At 51.0% G+C, this 22,537-nt stretch overlaps 1 protein-coding gene across 3 annotated transcripts in view; it reads right to left on the bottom strand.

The window, feature by feature from the left end:
* Positions 1-22,537, bottom strand: part of MINAR1 (membrane integral NOTCH2 associated receptor 1) — a 32,343-nt gene that overhangs the window by 9,485 nt on the left and 321 nt on the right. For 2 of the 3 annotated variants that reach the window (XR_004297861.1, XM_032392093.1), the window contains exon 1: positions 1,274-3,736. Coding sequence is in view for 2 of the 3 variants with exons in the window: in XM_032392093.1 (XP_032247984.1) it covers positions 1,274-3,694 (2,421 nt within the window). In the remaining variant the exon portion in view is untranslated. Of the gene's footprint in view, positions 1-1,273; positions 3,737-22,537 lie in introns of those variants that run through there. The other variant, XM_032392095.1, reaches the window with a different exon arrangement.

Genomic DNA, 22,537 nt, shown 5'->3' with positions numbered 1-22,537 from the left:
CGGGGACTGGGCCATGCCGTGTGTGAGTGTGAGCATAATTGTGCACCTGCACGGGGACTGGGCCATGCCATGTGTGAGCATGAGCGTGCACCTGCACGAGGACTGGGCCACACCGTGTGTGAGCGTGAGCATGAGTGTGCACCTGCACGGGGAATGGGCCACACCGTGCATGAGTGTGAGTGTGTGCACCTGCCCGGGGACTGGGCCAGCACATGTCCACCGGCCTCTCTCCATCCCCATGTGCCGTCCGCGGCTGCAGAAGGACAGAACAGCCACCAACACAGACAGCAGATGATTCTTTGGGATCAGAAAAAAAATCACTTATTTCATTTACTCTTTTCCCCCACTTTGGACACTGAAAACCTGCTGAGAGGCCCATCTTCCAAGCTCCTCCTTCTTGGCACCGTCTGAGGAAGCCGGCCTCCCCGCGTGGCTCTGTGTTTCTGCAGCGCACACCGCCGTCCCTCCCTCTGACCCCGGGCCCTCCGGTCTGTCCCTTGACCTTCAGAATCAGGGAAGGGAACTGAGAAAGCAGCACACAGTAACCGTGTCACTGGAACCCCGGGGAGAATGACGAAGAGCAGCCCTGGGGGCCACCGACATGAGTCACCCCGTTGCAGGGGACGTGAGCACCCGTGCGTGTGCTCACTCGGACCTGACAGGGAGAGGCCAGCTCTCAAGACGCAAACGCACTCAAGCCGGTGCCAAACACACAACCCTGATGCAAAACAGCAACAAAGCAAAGGAAAGGGCTCTATCGGGACCTGCTGTCCTCAGGGGCGGCTTGGGGAACATTTTCCTTATTTGTCTGGCTTTTCCTACTAATCCTCTACCGATCTTACCATGGAAAGACTCGAACTTTTAAAGAGGAGCACCGTGAATCCACGGGGCACAGGGAAGGGACACCTGAGCCCGCACGTGTGGAAGGCATCCCCGTTCCCTCGGCCCGCACCCCGTCATCCTTGGCAACACCCGCCTCTCCCCCACGCTCCCCATTCTACGAGAATCTGGCCCCTGCCACCCATCCCGTATCCAAACCCCGCTTCCTCCCGCGGGCAGCCTGGCGGCACGCACCCCTCAGAGCCAGCGGGACAGACAATCTGTCTGGGCCGTCCCCCCTGTGCTAACACGGAAAGCCCGCCAGATCTGCAGGAGAGCTGGCGCACGGAGGGAAGGCCTCCTCCTTCCTGACTCCTGTGACGCGCGGGGCCGGGACATGCACCAGGGCTGCAAGAGCGCGAGCGCCCAGCTTCGTGGGCGTGGGGGAAATTACCTCTTTCGACCGGCGGTGCCAGTCGTTACTCTCCCCGGGGCCTCTGTCCTTGCTCTCCTCCTCCCCGAGGCCCGCACGGCTGGTGTAGGTGACAGTGCGCCAGTCTCTGGGCGAGTTAGAGGCGCTGGCGATCTTGGACTCCGTGGCGCTGTTCTCCTCCGTCAGGGACCTGGAGGACGGCCTGGTGAAGAGGTTCTTCTTCAAGGCCTTGACTCGAAGGCTCTCGCTGTTGCTTCCACTGGCGTCTGAGCAGTACCAGTCGGCCGCGTTCTCCAGCTTGGGCCCCCGGGGGCCGTCGTGTGGGCGGAACATCCTTGGGGAGGCGCTCTCATCAGACGGAGCCTCGCTGGTCAAGGAATTCAGGTCAATCTGCACGCTCACCTTCTCAGGCTGCTGCATTTTCTGGTCCAACTTATTTAGCTTGCCCAGGACCTGGGAGATTTCCTCGCGGACCCCTGACAGCGATTCGAGCTTCCGTTCAATTTCGCCGATCCGGAGCACCAGTCTGCACACACTGGTCTTCAGCTCCTCTTCCGAGTGGTGGCTGTTTTCAGGCCGGTTGCCCTTTTCTCCTTTGCTGCCGGGGAACCCGTTGGCGATTTTGGTCAGGCTGTGCTCGGGGGAACTGTCACCGTCGGACTTGTGAGCCTGAGACAAGGACCCCGTGCTGTTGTAGCAGGAGGACTGCATCACCCCCGTGGAGCCACTGATACTCATGTCATCAAGGAATCGAAAGATGTCACTGATGTCATCACTGACGACTTCCGAGTCGTCATCTGACTGCTTTGTGGCGTGCCGGTCACTGTACTTGGTCTGCCCCGCGGCGCACAAATCTTTGCGCTTCTTGGGCTCTAGCCCGTGCTGCTCCGTCTGGGTGCCCACGCTGCTGGTGTCTGAGCTGAGCTGCCCACTGGCGCAGCTGATGCTCTTGTCTTTGAACTTTTTGACTGGCTCGTGCTTCTCCAGGTCAATAGGGGACGAGATCTCTTTAGACTTGATCCCGTTTGGTTTTGCCGTGTAGCCAACGGGAAGGATCGGCTGTTGGTCCTTTGGCGCCAGGTAAGTGGGGCGCCTGTCTGGGGTTGGGAAATTGGGGCTCTGGCTGCTGGGATTTGGGTAGAGCAGCTTCTCCTCGGAGGGATTTCTGTTAAAGAAGGACCGTTCAAAGTCAGGGACTTCTTCGGTGTTCAGGCTCCAACTTTTGGCCGGCCAAGGGGTCTGCTTCCCTGGCCTCCCCGGACAGCGCCTGGCGTCCTGCGTCCCCATCACTGGCGTGGGACCAAAATACGTGGAGGCTTGAAGGTCATCTAAGCTCTCGTGTTTCGCCCGCCTTTTGTCAGGCACAGGGGAGTACACGGGATTCAGGTACTGGCTGTGGTAGGGCATCTCGAAGCTGTGATTGAAGAAGGGAGTCTTGTGGGGCTCCTTCTGGCCCTGGGGCTCCCCATGCTCAGCCTCTGCCTTGTTAGCGGGGCCAACCAACTTGGGGGACACGGTCATCAGATTGTGGAAATCTTCTTTAAAGATGTTCCTTTTCTGGACACAGGACTGGACCACAAACGGCTCCTCATTGGAAATGAAGGTCTCCTTGATGCCCTGGCTGATGGGCAGGGAGTCCTGATCCAAAATGGATTCGTTCTCGATGTTCATGGGGAAGTAGGTTCTCTGCATCTCACAGGGCTGGGGGCTGGTGATGGAGTAGGGGGCCAGGGCCTGCAGCCGGTCCAGAGAGGCGGCACGGTTCTTCAGCTCTTTGCTGACCCCCAGCAGGAAGTTGGGCTCGGAGGCGGGCACGAACTGCAGGCAGTCCTTGCGGTCCGCCTTCCGGCCCTGGGACGACTGCCGGGCGGGGTAGCCCCGGTGGAAGGGCCTCTCGCTCAGCTCACAGTTCAGCGGCTCGCACGCGGCAGCGGTGCACACCTCTGTGTCCGACCGGCACGACTCGAAGGACGCCTCCTTCTTGTGCACCTTCTGCCGGCCGGTGGGCAGCTTCTCCTTGGCGGCACCCCCGTTCGTTTGGATCAGGTTGAATATCGTCACGATGTCCGCGGCCACCATGATCTTCTTGGACTGCTGGTTGTTCATGGCGCATTTCATCTTGTCTTTGAATAGCGTGGCTGGGAAGTTGGGGTCGAGACAAGCCGTGTAGAAGAGCACGCTTCTCAGCTTGGCGAGCTGCGACAGGTCAAAGCGGGCGCACAGGGACTTGCACAGATCCTGGTAGGAGACGGTGCTTTGCTTGCTGTCCAGCTCCTCCAAGATCTTCATCAAGAAGAGGGAAGTGTCCTGGTTAGTCTCCATGACTTCGGACGTCAGAGGCTCGCGTAGTCTTCCAGTCCGTCCTATAGTGACGACATCAAAAAGTGGAGGGAGGTCATAAACACTGGTGGGGTTGTGAGCCAAGCTTGTTACGAACCACATAAAGACATGCAAGGAGAACCTTCTTAATTGAAAAATGTGTTGTCAGCTTACGACTTCGTAATTCCCTTCCCAGGAATTGATGACAGTGATTTATGTATAAAGATGTTTGCTGTGATGGCGTTTGTAAGAGTGAAAAAATAAAACATCTTAAATATCCAGATAACCAAGGGATGCATAAATAAAACATGCAATGATTATGCAATGACTTCCCACAAACATTAAAACGATAGCAATGCACGTCCTTACGAAGGAATATGACCCATCAATAAAAAGGAACAAACTGGGGCCTCTGAGGGGCTCAGTCCGTGGAGCGTCCGACTCTTGGTTTCGGCTCAAGTCCCGATCCAGGGTCGTGAGATTGAGCCCCACGTCAGGCTCTGTGCTCAGTGGGGAGTCTGCTGGAGATCTTTTCCCTCTCCCTCTGCCCTGCCCCATCCCCACTCTCTCTCTCAAATAAATAAATCTCTTTTTAAAAAAAAAGGAACAAACTAGTGTACAAACAAGGACGTGGACGGAGCCCACAGGCACTGTGCTTGAAAGAAGGAAGCCAGAGTCACGGGCTGTGTGCGCTGGGACACCACTTCGATGATCTTCTGGAAAACATACCTGTGGCCTCGGGGGCTGGGTGTGAGCCGGCGGAGGGGGGCTTCCCTGCCTGCCAGTGTCTCTCAAGACTCATGGAACCATGTGCTCACGTGTGTGAGTTTTCCTACGTGTAAATTATACCTTCATTTAAAAATGACACATTGAAGACTTTTTAGGACACACAGACACACACAAACTATGCTACAATCCTGAGTGAGAAAAATGAAAATAAATGCTTTTTTTTAAAAGATTTTATTTATTTATTTGATAGAGAGACAGTGAGAGAGCACAAGCAGGGAGGAGAGAGAGAAGCGGGCTTCCCGCCGAGCAGGGAGCCCTATGTGGGGCTCCATCCCAGGACCCCGGGATCATGACCCGAGCCGAAGGCAGACGTTTAATGACTGAGCCACCCAGTTGCCTTGAAAAATGTTTTAAGCAAGAAGTTCTGAATTACAGAAAGTTATACATTCTTGGAAATGAAAATTAAAGAAAATAATGTACACTAAAATATTATTGGTGGTTATGTTTGGAGGGTAAATACGGATTTTTTCCTGAATAGTAATCTTTGTTCCTCAGTATTTTATGATGCAAATTTTCAAACATAGAGCAAAGTTGAAAGACTTTCATAGCAAATACCCGTATACCCGCCGTCTGGATTGTACCACTAACATTTTACTATATTTGGTTCCTCACATACCTATCTATCCATCCTTCATCGAGCCATCTTACTTTTTTAAACATACTTTGAAGTAAATTGCAGACATCTGAACATTTCATCATGCTTATCATTAACCTTGGTCAATAATTGCTTATGGCTTTCCTTTGAACATCAGATCCTCATGCACAAATCTTCAGTGTGCATTTGCTGAAGCTTTGATAAATGTGCATGCCTGTGCAGTAACCAAAACCCTTGGAAAGATCCAGAACGTTCCCAGTGCCCCTTCCCATTCACCCTGTGTTCTTATGTGTTATGGGGAATGTTATGTGCTCCTTACAATTTCCCATCCTTTCTAAAATTCTGACGTATGCTATTTGTAATCCGCACACAGTAATAATAATGAGCCTTACTTCGAAATAGAAGGAAAAGCTACGTTAACCCATCCTGATGGAAAAGTTAAACACACCAAACCAAAAGTTCCACAAAATGTCACAAGAATGAGTAGAGCCTGTTGATACACGTGGATCAGGTCTGAGATTTCCCAGGAAATGTGGAAGCCCACGGCACCGTGGCCTCCCTGGTCACGCTCGCTTGGAAAGGTGCTCCGACGGGCCACCTGCTGATTCTGAGGTCGGCTCAGCCTGTTTCCTAGGGGAACGGCGTCTTTTCTCCGGGTTAGATTTCGGTGGCTCCTGGCAATGCGTTCTCCGTCCCTCCTGAGGGCAGAGCTCCCCAGGGGTTCCCACACGTGTCTGCAGGGCCACGCAGAGAATGCGGTGTGGAACAGACAACAGCCCCAAGGGGTCCTGTTCCCACACAGAGCGAGTCCCAGCCAGAACTCCCAGCCTTGCCCGGCCATGAGCCCATCCCGTGAAAGCACCCGGTTAACGCGGGGGGAAGGCCTGTCCCGCTAGAGTGTCAGGTAAAGAAGTGGGCGCAGAAATCAGAGCAGAGGCGAGTGACCGTACGGAGGGAAGGGCGAGCTGTGCACCTGGTACCGGGCTGTTTGGTGCTGAATTCTTCCAACAGCCATAGGAGACCTCTCGCACTTCTGCGAGCGCCCTGACCCACAGGACGCACACGGCAGCGAGCCGACCCCCAGCGGCCCCCAGGACAGCCCGACGCTGCCTCCCTGCGGGAGCTTCTCAACACTCTATTCCACTTCCCGGGCTACATCCCAGCTCCAAAGTGGTATTTGGAAAGCAGAGGCCCCGTGTCTCCGGGGGGGAATGGAGGAATCGTGAGTGATCCGGTACACCTGACTCATCTTCTATTAACACTGGGATCTGGGGGCTTATGAATGGCCGGGGTGGGCGCCTGCCCCCTGCAGATGGGAGCATGGAGGCGTGCCTGGTGCGTGTGCCCGCGACACTGATCCTTGCAGAGGAAACCCCACGCGGCGATCTACGGGAGGCCAGAGGAGACCAGGGAGGAATCGGGAGGGACAGGCGCTCGGCTGGAAAGCAGGCTGCCAGGCTCTGTACCTGAGTGACAAGTCTGGCTGCCCCATGCTCTCACGGGCCGGCTGCCTCGCTCGACCACTCAGACAACTCTGTGGTGTGAGGACGCCGCGCCCATTTCACAGACGGGGAGGCTGAGGCTCCTTGAGGGGTGACTGCCCATCAGAGGGGCCAGAGCTGGGTTAGGGGCCCACGGCTGATGATGCGCCAGGAGGGGGAAGCGTCACCACCGCGCCGGACGTGAGCTGGGCGGTGGGAGGGGCCCTGTCACCTGAGCACCTGCTGTGGGCGGGGCCTACAGGTAACACGCACCACAGCCCAGAGAGGGAGGCACCCCGCTCTTCAGTCTGTTCGGGAGAAGAGCGCGGTCTGACACACACGGAGACACACGGAGACACACTCACACGCACTCCCCACACACGGAGACGCTCACCAACACACCGAAACGTTCTCACACACGGAGACACACGCACACAGAGACACACGAAGACACACTCACACGCACACCCCACACACGGAGACGCTCACCAACACACCGAAACGTTCTCACACGCGGAGACACACGCACATGGAGACACACGGAGACACACTCACACGCACTCCCCCCCACACGGAGATGCACACCAACACACCGAAACGTTCTCACACGCAGAGACACACGCACATGGAGACACACGGAGACACACTCACACGCACTCCCCCCACACACGGAGATGCACACCAACACACTGAAACGTCTCACACGTGGAGACACACGCACATGGAAACACACTCACATGCACTCCCCCCACACACGGAGATGCACACCAACACACTGAAACGTTCTCACACGCAGAGACACACGCACTGAGACACACGGAGACACTCACACATGGAGACACACATACACACTGAAACACACGGAGACACACTCACACGCTCAGACATACGTACACACTGACACTCACATGCACACTCGCACACGCACTCACACACGCACCGCTCATCCAGGCTCTCTCTTAGTTCTCTCGGCGGGTCCCTCACGGTTTGAATATTTTTAGCTCCCAGCACAACCCATTGCCTATTTTGAGAAAAGGCCAAGACACCAACATGTGCACCAGTCGTCTTGCGTCTGGGAGGCAGACCCCCCGCCTGCCCACCACAGATGTCTCATGAATCACGGTAAGCAGGGCCCGGGGGCTACTCGAGGAGCAGTGGCCATGAGCCCCATGGGCAGGGAGACTGGCACAGGAGCCCATGAGCAGCTGGGCATCTGGAAGTCAGACCCCATCAGGGGACACGGTCAGGGGACCCCGTCCAGCCCCACGTGACTGCCCAGCCCAACCCCTGGGCCCAGGCCTCCCCTCCTGCCTTCCTGCAGGTGCTCTGCATCTCCCAGGCCTGGAATCCTGCTTCCCTTCCAGGGTCCCTCCAGCAGCCCCTCTTCCCCCACCCCTCACTGATCCCAGAGTTTAAGTTAGCCAGGTCCTCCTCACTGGTCAGCAGCCCTCTGCCCAAGCCAAGGGACAGCATTTCTCACACGGGACAGACGTGCTTGGGAGGGATTAAAGCATACAGAGATGTGGCCCCCAGGACCCAGGACCCGTGCGGTTGGAATTCCAGGGAGGGGTCCAGAACAGGGTCTTTTTAAAGCCACCCAGACACTTCTGAAGCGTGGGCCTTTGGGCCAAGGGGGTGAGAAACCCCATTTGGAAGTGGAAGGCCTGGGTTTGTGAGAGGTGGCGAAACCAAAGGTTTGGGGCTCAGATCCCAGCCTTGCCCGTCCACAGCTATGTGACCTTGGGCCGGCTACCTACAGCCCCCGGCCTCAGTCTCCTCCCCTGTAACAGTGAGTTTAATTAACAGGGGCACCTGAGACAATGATGTGCCTTCCAAGTGACAGCCAACAACAAAGGACCGCGGTCACTCACGGGTGGCGCGGCGATGCCTGGTGCCGACTCTGGGTCTCAGCCGGCTCCCGTCCCACAGGCCTTCTGCACGTCATGGGGGAGGCCGACATGAATAGTTTTGGACAATGACTCCATTCTACACACAGAGCAAGGCACACCTGCCCAAAGAGCATCTGGCACGTCCATCCTCACCTGCTCAGCATCTCCAGACACTCTCAGTTTCCCGCCACAGAAAACTCTGTCCTGGACCCTCACAAACCCTGAGTTCCTGCCTCCTTCTGGAATTCACACCACCAGGCGGGAAATAACAAGTTGACTGTGGAGCTCATCATTCATCCTTTTTCTAAAAAGAGGGGAGTTCACAACCCGATGCCCTGAGGAAGCTCTGAGGGCCAGAGATCAGAGATGGGGTGTCCCCTCAACCCATCACTCTCCGCACAGCCAGGCCCCCGCCCCGCACACCTGCCCCAAGTCTCCTGGAGGACTCTGCAGGCACGCAGTCCTTCACACCCCTGAGCACCAGTGTGAACATGACCGTGTGCTTGCATAGCTGGGAGCCCACAGCCACTGGGGTCAGGGCTGGTGGGACCCCAGCCAGCCCCCAGGCTAAGCCCCTCCAGGAAAACTGAGCCCAATGCCATAGTTTTTCAAAGGCACGTGGAATTCGTGGCAGAATTGGCCCCAGGAAGCCGGGCTCCTGACACCTAACCTGTGTTCACAAGTGTCCAGTTGTGATCGTCAGGTGTCAGAGAAGCATAAACAAGGGGCTGAGAGCCTGGCCTCGGTGAGGTAAGTTCCAGCCATGGGGGAAGGGGAAAGCCAGCTTCAAGGAGGAGGAGGAGGAGGCCATTGTCAATAGCCACAAAGACTGAGGAGGAGGCTTCTGGCCTGGGAGGGGACAGAGCAGGGGTTCCAGGCAGAGGACAGGAGGTGCAAAGCGGTGACAGGGCAGAGTCTGTTTGGTGAGGATGGAGAGAGGGAGGTGAAGCTGCACAAGCAGGGGATTCGGAGCAGGCAGGTGCTGGGCTGCTGGGCAGCATCTGGACTTGATCCTGTAGGCAGTGGGAGCTGAGAACACCAGGCTTGCATGTTGGGGTGAGCACTCAGCCCACAGGATGCACAGACGGACCCACACTGTCTTCCCCTTGAACATCACCTGATCTACACAGCCTGTTCTAGGTGCTTCCGACTCCGATCCAAGGCTGTTTCCAGTCTGTGGCTCTGGGAAGGGCAGGACCCAGATGCCTGATGTTTTCCCCACCCCCTCACATATCCCACTCTGGCCATGACGAATGTTGTTGCTGTCTGGTCCGTGAGGCTAAAGTGAACCTTCACCTTCTCATAGCCTTATGCATTTTTCAGAGCTCACAGTGCTGACATCAGATGTTGACCAAAACAGAGCAGAAGAAAGGGATGTATGCTCTGGGGCCACAGCTCATAGGGTTGCTGTGTGGAGCTCTGGACAGAACTCAGCTGTCTGGACTCCACCAACTGCTTTACAGATTTCATCTTCCCTTCTGCCAACAACCCTCAAATCTGGTAAGAACGAACAATACAGACCTTCAGTTGGATTAGCAAAACTGTTATGAAGTGTTCTGATTCAGGCTTTCCCACAAGCCAGTCATATATTGATGGTTCAGAAGCCAAAATGGCAGGCAGCAATGGAACGTGGCCACGGTGTTCCCACTTCACTCGCATGGAGAGCCCACGCAGAACAGTTTCCCTGCAGCCTCTGTGTAATTCCTGCCTGAGTGTTGGCCTGCTTGTGGTTTGGGATGTTGTTTGTTTACAGAATGGTGTTTGCTGCTGTGATTCAATATAATTATGGATTCAGGGAAACTGTAAAAGGGAGGCATTATGTGAGGAATTGGAAACGTGTGGTTGGGAAATTCCACATTTCCTCGTGTCACCTATAACAAAATGTTGAACTGAATGGAGACCCCTTTCTCTCCCAGAGGCAGCTTTCCTCCACAAAATCTACTAAAGAGGGCAGCGAGGAGTTGGGAGGGGCTATCCTTCTGTTTGCCCAGATGTATCCCCCACCCCGAGCTCAACCCTGGTGCAAAGCCCTTGACTAAGAAGCCAGGACATTATGAAGCAAATTCCAGGTCTGGTGAGAAGGCAAGCTTAGAAAATGTGAAAAATCTTCCATTATGAACACCTACAAATGCTGGATAAAATACATTTTTTTAAACATGTGCAGCTAGGTTTGGGAGAAAGCCAGGTAAATGTCCAGGTGCCAGAAACAGAGAAAAATCACAGGGTGAGCAGGAGCGTTGGTAATGTGGCTGCTGTGGGGAAGGTGGGGCAGGTGGTTCCCACTGAGTTAGGATAGAAGAGGCCTCCACCAGATGGCGAGTGGGAACATGGATGTCTGCCTGGAGCTGGGACCCCTGAAGGACTATTCGCTAACTCTGCGTGAAAATATGAAATACAGAAAAATGTGCTCATGAGCTCAGGAAACAATGAAACTTGTCAGCCTCTGAGTTAAATAGAGTAAAAGGTTACTCCTTAAAATGTAAATCAGGGCATTGCCTTAAATGCTTTGGGGCCAAAATTTATGTTGCCACAGGGTTCAAGAACTCTTGAGCAAAGAAATTAATATGATATTGGCTCCATGCTGGTGATATCCCTGGATGCAAGCAAAACAAATGCAAAACCGCTCTGGACAATCAACGGTGCCCTGTAGAGATAAGAAGCCACACACACTAACACTGAAAAAATTACAACACACAAGAGGAAATATACAACAGGGAGTAAGAGTCATCAGATACAAAATAATCAGGACCATTAGGACTCGAAGAACTTCACAAAATGGAATAGCAATCTTAAGAATGTCACAAAATGGAATGCCAATCTTAGAAAAGCTGTAAGTATATTTTAAATAGGTAAAGATATTTTAAAATCTTTGGAAATCCAAATAAAAGAAGACATTGTGAAAAAAAAAAAAACACACAGAGACCTAGAAAAGAACCAAATAGTACCCCTAGAAATTAAAAATAATCGCTGAAATAAAAATCACAATAGACAGATCAAATAACATATTAGCATAAGCAACAAAAAAATAGTGAACTGGAAGACAGATCTAAAGGAATCTATCAGCATGTAGCATAGATAAATACAAAGATTTTAAAAATATGAAATCAGGGTTAAAAGACATAGAGCATAGGAGAAATTTTAACAAATGCCTAACAAGAATTCCAGGAGAGATAAGAGAGGATTGTGTAAAGTCAATATCAAAATAACAATGTCTAGAAATGTTCAAGAATTGAAAAACATGAATCCTCAAATTCAAAGAGAAACTGCAAATAAGACCTATAAAAGTAAATTTACCCTTAAACGGCAAAGCACACCATATTGAAACTGAAGAATACCAGAAGCAGAGAGAAAGCCTTAAAATGGTTGAGGCAGTGCGAGGAGGGAATGACTTACCAAGAAAAGAATAAAACTAAAAACAGATTTTTCAAGAGTAAAAAAAAGGGACTGCAGCAACTGGATGACACAATCAGTTAAGTGTCCAACTCCTGGTTTCAGCTAAGGTCATGATCTCAGGGTCATGAGATCAAGGCCCCTATCCAGCCCTGTGCTTAGCACAGAGTTTGCTTGGGATTCTTTCTCCCTCTCTCTCTGCCCCTCCTGCTCATGCTCTTGCTCTCCCTCTCTCTGAAATAAATAAATCTTTTTAAAAAATAATAAAACATTTTTGAAAGGGACTATTCTGTTATATAAAGATGAGATTGTAATTTGGAGCATCTTTTAGATAAACTGAGGTCTATTTATAAAATCCACATTGTGTGTGTAGTCCATGAACAGATGTCCAGAATTTTTGGTCCTTTTAGAGTTAAAAAAAGAAAAAAGAAAAACTAGAAGACATAGATACAAAATTCTTAAAGTGCTAAGGAAAAATGACTTATAGTTTATAATTCTATCACCAGAAAAACACTATTATTCATAAATAAAAATTAAAACTGAAGACACATTCCTCATTGTAAAAACTACAAAAGAAGCTCCTTCAGAAAAAAAAGCAAATCCAGAAAAAAGAAAGTAGTAAACATACAATTAATTCTAAACACATACCAACTGTATACAACCATATTAATGACTATTGTTAGAGCTAAGATGGAAGGGGACGGTGATCAGGGTTAAAACTCCCTAAGCATTACCTGGTATTCTCCAGAGGAGGGAAAGGATGTTAAATAAATTTAGATGTTAACTCAAAAAATGTAAATTAGAAAACAATCTATGGATAACCACCAATAGAGCAGGAAGAAATTATAGAACTTAATGTAGAACTTCTAAACTAGTGTAGAGAAAACAGAATAAATAAAAGCTCAATCAATTGATGGAAGATCAGAAATCAGAGAAAGAAAGAAGCAATGACAAAGTAAGATAAGCAAAAATCACAAGATGACAGAAATATTTCCAAATACATCAAATCACAATAAATGTAAATAGGCTAAATTTACCAGTTAAAAAGACTGTGACTCTCAAATTGGATTTTAAAAAATTGCAGCCAAATGCCACCTATAAGAAATATACCTAAACATGTTGTCACAGAAAGGTTGAAAGTATAAGGATGAAACAAGATAATATCAGCCAAAACCAAATCAGAATGCATTTGGTATTTGTTATAGGCAGAATGGTACAATAGTTAAAGATCATAAACTCTGGAGCCAAATTACCCAAATTTAAATCCAAGCTCTTCCACTCACTAGCTGGGTGACTTGAGCATTATTAGTCTCTCTGTGTCTCAGTTTCCTCAGCTGAAAATGGGGATGATAATAGTATCAACATCAAAGACTGAGTTATATGCATGAGTGCCTGGCAAAGGGTAAGCAATTTGGCAATACAGATAAAGCTCAAGATAAGCAAATCCTACTGCCCTCTAAATCTACCTCTAGTTATATACCAAGATAAACATTCACATGGGTTCGTAAGGCAGCAAAACTGCTCATTAAAACACTTTTTAATAGTAAAAGAGTACAGTGGGGGAAGAGGTAAACACATGGGTTTATCATATAATTGATAATATACAGCAGCTAATGTGAATGAATTTATTTACAATAAATTTAAGGATAAACTTCAAAAACACAAAAATGTGTGGAAAGGAAAGTTGCAAATAGATGTGTCCTATCATTGATGCAATTTGAAAAAAAATAGATTGTTTTGGAATATTTATATAAAAAGGATAATGTGAAAACATATATGGAAATGAAATATGTCAGGTTTGGGATAGTGGTTTCCTTTGGAGAAAGAGAGGGGAGGAAGGAAGATGTGGTATAAGGCCTATAATGAAGGCCCAGCATTATGTGGTGACATCTGGTGAAACCAGGAGGGCCTCAGATGGCCTTCACACTCTGCTCCTGCAGAGAAGATCCCCCAACCAAACAGCCCTCCTTATCAAGGGGATCAGGCATAGCTCCTACGTGTCCCTGAGTATCAAGTGTTAATAACTTGCCAGCCATGGAATTATTCAAACAAGCCAATCACAGTGTCCCACAGGATCCAGGGGTCACTTCACCCTCTTGTCACTACAATGCCTAGCCTTGCAAAAACCCAAGTTCAAACCCTGTGTGCCCTGTGTCCTCCTCCTCTGGGTTGTGAATATGTGATTACAGTATAAGACATGGGCTTTTTGGCTGCTGGATTGGTAATAGTTAAGAAGGCTTGTACCATTATGGGGGAGGTTGTGGGAAAGAAGGCACCCCCGTGTATCATTGGAGAGGTACACACCTATGTGACTGTTACAGGAAGTAATCCGCAGTAAAATTTAAAATAAAACACCTAAAATGAAAATATACCTATTTTTAAATGAAACAAATCCATACTTCTAAGGATTTCTCCAAAGGAAATCATCATATATGTATAAAAAGAAAAAAAAAAGGCTACAAATACATTCTCTTCCATGTTGCTTATGAGAAGAAAGTATCACCAATAAACTTTATATCCAACTGGTCATGTAAGATTGTAGCACATCAATATGCTGAAATACCATGCAGCAATTAATAAATCATGTTGCAAATATGTTTATTGACACGTTTAATATTAATGGCATATTCTTAAGTAAAAAAAGCATGCAAATGATGGTGTATTGTAATATGATATAAAATTGTGTATATATAACACCTTCTATATAGCAAAACTAGTAATAATTGTCCCGGGTGCTTTTTTCCTCCTTTTGTTCAGGTCTGTATTATTTAAATGTTCTGAATATCTCATTTTCTAATGAAAAATAAAGAGGAAAAGATTTGCAGGCAGATCCCAGAAACAAAAACTGGGGAGTAAATTATCACCTCTGATCTTTGGCTTTCTCATCTAGAAAAGGAAGGTATCACTTCCTTCTCCTGGGATCACTAAGAGGGTCAAATGAGACATCCTTTTTTTCATTCAAAAGATACTCATTTTGTAACTGGCATGTCCCAGGCACTATTTTAGCTGGTAGAAATACAGCAGGTTATAGAGCAGACCAAAACAAAACAAAAATACCCTAGTAAGCTTATATTCTAGGTGGGGAGGTAATAATAAGCAAAATAAACAAGTAAAACACATAGTATGGTAGAGGTACAGAGTGTTATGGAGAAAAAGAGAGGACAGCAGAAAGAACAGGGCAGATGGGGGTTGCAATTTTAAAGAAGATGGTCAGAGAGGTCCTCGGAGGAAAGATTGCATTTGAATGAAGTCCCCAGATATGGGTGAAACAAACCGTGTACCTACTTTCCTTCCGTGAGGAGGAAGGGGAGTGTCCAAGGTGGCAGGAACAGCTAGTGCAAAGGCCCTGGGGCAGAAGCATGAGTGGCATGTTTGGCTGGTTATAGGGGCACTTTATAAAATATGGTATGCAAAGAAACAGGATGTATTAGTATATTATCTCTGATACAATATTTAGCTCCAAGATGATTACTTTCTTTATCAAAATGTCTCCAAAAATAGCTTCCTAATGCTCACACATCACTTGTGTCTCATTTTAGGGCAAAATATTAGTAATGAGTAGGAGGTCCCTTAACTTTCCCTCTCTCTGCCTGAAATCGTCCCCAGACCAGCCTTCTCCCTTTGACCTTCCAGGAAGAGGTGAGGCCCTGGACCAGATGATGGCGGTCAGATGGAGATGTACAGACAGACAGCATTTGTCGGGGTGGGGTGGGAGGCTGGGAAGCCAAAGTGTTGCCTCTGGGTACAAGGCTCCCCCGGTTCATTTCTTACCTAGGAAACTTTTTCCAACCTTCCCTGCGTATACTCCCTGCATACACTTTCTATGTTTTAATTTGTGTTAACTGTTTGTTTTCACGCCAGTGGTAAATCTAAATGCACGTCCCGGATCCCGTTGAGTGGCCGCCTGACAACCGGGTCTAGCTCTGTGGTTTCCGAGCCGGATGTGCTTTTGCGACCATGTTGAACTTCTGCCACTGTGTCTCCCAAACGGGGCTCCATGGGTTCAGCCCTTTCAAGAGGGTAGAGTCCAGGATTCGAGAAACACTGACCAAGGTGAAGATCCGTGCAGATTCTCCAGAAGTCAGATAAAGCTCCGCCTCTGGTTCTGCCTCCCCATACTTTGGTGGCAAATACGGATCATCTCGGACGTTGTCCTGATTCAGCTTCCTTCTGCTGTTCTAGCACGTCACCACAAACACAGTGGCTTAACACCACCGGGTCTGCCATCTGAGAGTGTCAGATGTAACAAGCCCACAGGGGGCTTCACGGGGCAAAAATCCACATATCGGCGGGGCGGCATTCCTCCCCGGGGCTCCAGGGAAGAATCCATTTCCTTGCGGTCTCCCTGGTTCCTGGACTCTCGGCGCCTTCCTCCATCTCCAAAGCTAGCAGTGCGTGGCTCCCATCTCTGCTCCGTCTACAACTCACCTGCCTTCTCCTCTCCATTCACAGGCTGTTGTGATGACCCCCGGCCCCCCAGATAGCCGGGATGATCCCCTTAACTTCATCACGTCTGCGAGGGCCCTTCTGCGTGTAAGGTAACATGGTCAGAGGTTCTGGGGGCTGGCCCGCGGGCAGCTTTGGGGGCTATTCCTTACTGGGCCTCCCACCAGGGCCTTGACCAGGGGGCCTGAATCCCCAGCCACCCCAGCACGCAGGGGGAAGGAAGGCTCATCCCCTCCACTTTCTCGCACATACAGTAGACGTTCCTGGAAGCCCACCGGCCTTCTCCAAAGGCGAATGCTTTGCCCTAATGAATAAAATACAACCTAAAATAGAGCGAGTACTTCTATTGACCGCCAACCGAGGGGAATGAGAATATTGCGGGGGATGTGAGTAAGGACTGCCCTGGGCCGCAATCCTGATACACATCCTAAAATCCCAGAAACATGGCCAGCCGCACTGCCTCGTCCCCCTCCCCATTCCTGGAGCTCATGGCACCCCTGACCCGAGCCGGTGGCCGTGGTGGCCCCCAAAAGCAGGTGGCCTCTCCTTCTTGCCAAGGGCAGCCCTCCCCCCACCAGCCACTCCACAGAGCTCTGCAGCCACAGCATCCTTCCCGTTGATGGGGCGTGGCTGCAAGGTGCGTTCCGTGACTCACAATGTCCGCTCAAACCCGGGTCCCCCTCCTCAGGCAACTCGCCACCGCACTTGTGAAATATGGGGTAAACCCAGGCTCGGTTCTCAGGCCAGACATTCCGACTGGGCAAAGCCTGGAAGTCCATATTCATGAAGATCCCCAAGAGGCTCTGGGATGGTAGGCAGCTGCTTGGGAATTCTGGACGAGTCACACCCTGGTGCTGATGACCCGTGGTTCTCCTTCAAATAATTCCCGATTGGCTCATGTGCTTCTCAAGTAGAGCTTCCTTAGCCTGGCATGCAGAACGCATGTCCCCTCCCTCAGCCTGGATCTGAGGATCTTTCCGGTGGCCACGCCAGGCAGTAGACTCAGACCGAGCTTGTGGGGGGACAGAATCATGATACTTTTTTCCTTCCCGTGGCCGCTGGAGAGTCAGGCCTTCCACATCCCTGCAGAGAGCCCTGTGAGTCCATGCGGCGGGCCGTCCATTCGCTCCCTCACCTGACAGCGCGCACCGAGCCGCCCAGCCTATGCCAGACACCGTGCTAGTCCCAGGGCAACACGATGACCGGTGCTGTCCCAGCCCTCCAGGGTCTCCCAGCCTAGCGGGAGGGGCAGACCAGCAGACAGGCTGTTAACACGGCACAGTGCGCCCTCCGACGGCCATGGGGACAGAGAGGAAGAGCCCACAGCCCACTGTCCACACCCCTTCTTTATCTATGCCCACCCCACACGCTGCCCACCCACTGTCCACCCCACTCACTATCCACCCACCCACTGTCCACCCCACACGCTGCCCACCCACTGTCCACCCCACTCACTATCCACCCACCCACTGTCCACGCCACTCGCTATCCACCCACCCACTGTCCACCCCACTCGCTGCCCACCCACTGTCCACCCCACTCACTATCCACCCACCCACTCTCCACCCCACTCGCTATCCACCCACCCACTGTCCACCCCACTCGCTATTCACCCACCCACTGTCCACCCCCCGCCGCCCGCACACTGAGGAAGGACTTCCCACCTTCCTCAGCTCCGTGCACTGCCCGTTCCTTGTGTCTCCTGGTGGGCTTCTCAGCACTGTTGATGCCCGGCCGGCTTTGTACTCACAGGCCTCCCACCGAACCTACTGCTCTGTTGACCTTGGTTTGTTTTCTCAGCTGTTTACTGAAGTCTCTTAAGTAACCAGAACACTCGCGTGTTTAGCTTCCCTCAGAAAACTTTCCTTTCTCGAAATTCCAGTGTTCGCAGAGGCTCCATGTGGTCCTCCTGCCCACCAGCCACGGGAGGTCACGACGGCTCCCAGCACAGAAGGACGACGCAGACGGGACGCACGGAGGAAGCCACTCAAGGCAAAGGGACGCAGGCGGGCCCAGCGCTGCTCCCGCGGCCACGCCAGGGGGCAAGGCTGCCACGAAAGCTCTCATTAGCAGAGGGCATGCACTAACGAACCCCCAGCGCACCAGAAAAATCTCACGGTGAGCAGGTTCGACAGCTCACGCTCTCAGGATGGTATTCAACGACGCATGTGCACACGCGTGTGGTACGCTCGGCGGGCGGCCTTCTACCCTGGATGAAGAAGGACACGTCAGCCTGTCGCAGCCGTATGACACCCGCCTTTCAGCTCATCCCACAGACCCCTCGGCTTTAATTCTAAGATCACAAAGCAGCTTCTCTTTATTATCTGGCTTCTAATCTCCCTGATCAGTGAACACATTCATCAGATCCACTTTCTTCCCCCTAAACTACTAAACCAGCATTTTATGGCTTATGCACCAGGCTTTTGGTCATCAAGGGTCCTTCTCTAAAAGAGCGACCTGGGTGCATCACCAGACGAACTCTCCGACTAGCTCCCGATGACTCCATCCCCACTGCGGTGACCACACCCGCGGCTAATTCCCCACGAAACCCTGTCTCAGCACCCACTGGCCCTCCTGATGGGTTCTGATGGGTTCTCATCTCATCCAAAGCCAGCATCAGCCTAAGGCCTGTGCGTGTTGCACCCATCAGGATAGGCCAGGTTCTGCTGCAGCGACAAACAGTCCCCAGACTCCAGTGGCTCAAAACTGCAGCAGTTTATCTCTTCTCCACACTACACGTCCGCTGTGAGTTAGCTAGGGTCCGTGCTCCACATCATCTCCAATGCGCACTGAGGAAGCAGCCACCTTCTAGAGCTTTCACTAACACTGGAGCAGAGGGAAAGGGAGAGCATGGTGAGGGAGCTTCTACGTCCTAAAGCTCCCAGACACACTCCTCTAGCCAAGCAAGGCACGTGGCCACACCTAACTTCATGTAGGCAGGAAAACGCAATCCTGCGCGGGCTCAGAAAGAGAAAGAGTCAGAATATTTTTGAACAGAAGGGATGACCACACATATGTTGCTTATTACCTCTTGGAGATATCCTGTTCCTAGGTGCAATATAATCATTTAAAAATATATATGTATTTGGTCATTCAGATAACCAAAATATATATTTCTCAGATATATTTGCCTTCATCCATAGACCCTGAAAACACTTCAGAGCCATAAAGGTGAAAAGGGTGTCTTGTTATTAATGAAGGTGACTTTTGGACCCTACCCAAGGGCTGGGGCTGGTTGCCAGGAGGACCAACCATGTAATTAGAGGGTTGGAACTTGTGGTCTCATCCCAGTCTCCAGGGAGCAGAGAGTAGCTGGAGCTTGAGTCAACGGCCAACGACTTAGTCAATCGTGACTATGTAATGAAGTCTCCATAAAACCCCAAGAGGAGAGCTTCCTGGCCCTTTCTCAGAGAGCTTCCATGTTTGAGGAACCAGAACGTGAGCCCTGAGGCTGTGGGATCTGATCGTGTGTCCAGTAGCTACTGTCAGAAGTGAACTGAATCCAGGTGTCCAGGAACTGCGTGTGCGTGTGGAGGACCGCACCCTCCACGCTGGAACTCTAAAAGGCCTCATCAACAGCTCCAACTACATTAAAGGTTTTCTTACAACGAGCCAGCCAGTGTCCTAGACACCAGAAACACAGCAACAGATAACTCCAAGCCCCCGCCCTCCTACGATTCACAAAGTGGTGGAGCCGAGCTATCCATCAGTCATCGTTCGGTCAAAATAACTCATCTCCTCATCCATCCAGCAAGGACCTACTAAGCACCCACTTGCCTGCTGCGCACAGTGCTAGACTCGGGAAATTTAGGGCTGCGACAGTTAGGGTCCTCTGGGGCTCACACTGTGGGGACACAGCTAGCCATCCAGAAGGAGCGGGTGCCGGGGACACATTGATAATACAGAACGGGATAACCACACCATTTTGCTTCAAGCACTCAGAGAGAAAATATGCCATGTTCTAGAGAGAAGCCTTCCAGGGATCCTCAAACTGTGTTCTGGGGAGCCGTTAGCGGTTCCAGAAGGGTGCTTCTGGAGTCAGGCTGGGAGTGAGCAGGCTGCCAGGTTGCTCCCCGCTCTTTAATCTGTTCCATGTAATTAACTGTCATATAAGATTTAATTTTAAAAGAGAAAGAGAGGGGGGATTAATGATCTGACCTGATGCGCTCTCATTTCATACATATGAAAATAAACATGGAGGAGAGTGAAGTCACTCATCAAGGTCATGTGAGGAGTTAGAAGCGTGCCTGAGACTGGCCGGTAACTCCCGCTGCTTGTCTCGAAACTCTGCAGCGCTGTTCCTATTCCTTTTCTTTGTCTTTTTTTTTTTTTTTTAATTTCAATGGACACTGAGTCTGCAGGTAAGCTCCAAAAACTACGATCTAAATGTCAGTGGGAAAATCGAATGAGTGGGGCTTTAGCAACAGATCTGCAGAGGAATCTGGAAGCTTTTCCCAGCTAGTTTGAGAATGCCCATCACCCCGTGGCTGGAGCAGAGAGCAGGGCCGTCGGATGCGGGCCCTGCATCACTGGAACGCTGGTTTCTGCTTCACGTTCGTCAAGATTGGAGACAGGGCTGATTTTGGGAATCCTGAGTGAGAAAACCCCCCAGACCAGTCCTGTGTGCTGTGGATAGAGACAGGACAGACAGCCCAACCTCGGGAGAGCAAAAATGCTTCAGAGGGAGTATCAGAGAGTTAATAAATACGAAGGCTTTTAGAAGCTGGAAAGTCCCATCAGTGTTGCCTCTAGCACAGGCCAGGGAAAAAAGACATCATATATGTAAAACTCAGAAAGAACATGCCGCCAACAAAGAACTCTTTGTCTGTCTTCCAAGTATTAAGTGCTGTACAACACTTCCTCACCAAACGCATCAGAAATGCAAATAAACTGTTTGATCTATTCTTTCCCTGGCAACTGATATTTATTTCCACATAGTCCCAGACCTCTACAAACCTCAGACACACACAATAAAAATCAGACTTTATTTACTAGACATTTAAGGTTTTCCCTCCAGGCTCCAGTAAGCGAAGAAGAATCTGTGCATTTGCTCTTTCTGCAGACTCGTCTCCCCCCTCCTGCTCCACCCTCCTCGGCTGCACAAGAAGAAAGCCCATTAACAGGGGTAGCGCAAGTCTCTCTACAGTGCCAGACGCCCTGCTCTCTCGTACTCTCTTCTCTCACTTCAACAGTGCTCGAAATACTGCAGCCAGGCTCTCAATGAGCCGGTGGCCCAGAGCTCATTCCAAAAGACATCTGTGGCCAGAGTAGTCAGCTGGCTCCCACCTGCAGGGCAGGCTCCATTGATGTCGGTGATTCCAGAAAGGGGAAGAAGGGCCATTTACCGACCCTGTCCATCCAGAGAGGTGATGGCAGTGGCTTGTTTGCTGGAGGAAGGGGTGCCTAATTGGCCCCACAAGCTGCTGCCAGACTCCTGGCAACTCTTCACATCATACATAAAATCAGAGCAGAGCCCCCCCAACGAAGCTCCAGATCGCAGCCGCGGGGGCAGCAGCAAAAACTCTGCCCCCTCCCAGTTAAAGCACCCCATCCACCTGAGAAATGGGGTGAAAGCTTTTTAAGATAGACCTCTATTGTTTACAGCAGAGACTCGGGATTTTTCCCTCCCCTTAGGTCTTCATTGAACGTGTGCACAACAGTTTAACACAGCTACAATCTTCCCAGCAAAACAGTGCTGATCGAGCGCTATTACAGTTAAGCTTCTCCAATTCTACCGGAAGCTCCGGGCACTCCCGGGGGAGCAGACAGATGATCTCTCCGGCTGGATCTGATCCCGCGAGGAGCACTCGGGATCCTCGATTTAGCAGGGATGGTGGAGCAGGTAGGGATGCTGCATATGCATGAATCAGACAGGATATGAGCGCACACTCCCCGCCACCCAGGCCTGGCTTCTGTGCTCTCTGGCAGGTGAAGTTGAACATCCTCATCTCCCCGGGAAGAACAACGATCCCATTCCACCTCTACGTGACTGGAAATCTCAATGTAAGAATTGGATGCGCCGGCCGGTCCACCTGGGGTTTGTCCAGCTTTCCGTCTTACTTTGCGCCTCTGATGTGTCTGGCTTTTTGCGCACACAGCTCACATATTTAACCCTCATAATATCGTTTTCTAGAAGCGAATTGTCAGCCGTGAAAACTTGCCCCGAACTGCATGGTCCCTTCCCGGATCCCTGATCTCGCCGCCAGGTTTGGCCAAGCCCGGCACCCCCCCCCCCCCCCCCCCCCACCACCCCAACACCTTTTTCACCAAGCCCGGGGCGCAGCGTCAAGGGCCCCGCACCCCGCGGCCCGCAGAGCTGGGAGCCCCGCCGAGGCAGGGGGGCGCGCCCGCCGGCCCCGACTGCCCCCCGCGCGCG

Source organism: Phoca vitulina, unplaced genomic scaffold, assembly GCF_004348235.1.
Source record: "Phoca vitulina isolate PV1807 unplaced genomic scaffold, GSC_HSeal_1.0 scaffold65, whole genome shotgun sequence".
NCBI lineage: Eukaryota > Metazoa > Chordata > Mammalia > Carnivora > Phocidae > Phoca > Phoca vitulina.
This window is presented reverse-complemented; position numbering and strand designations above follow the sequence as displayed.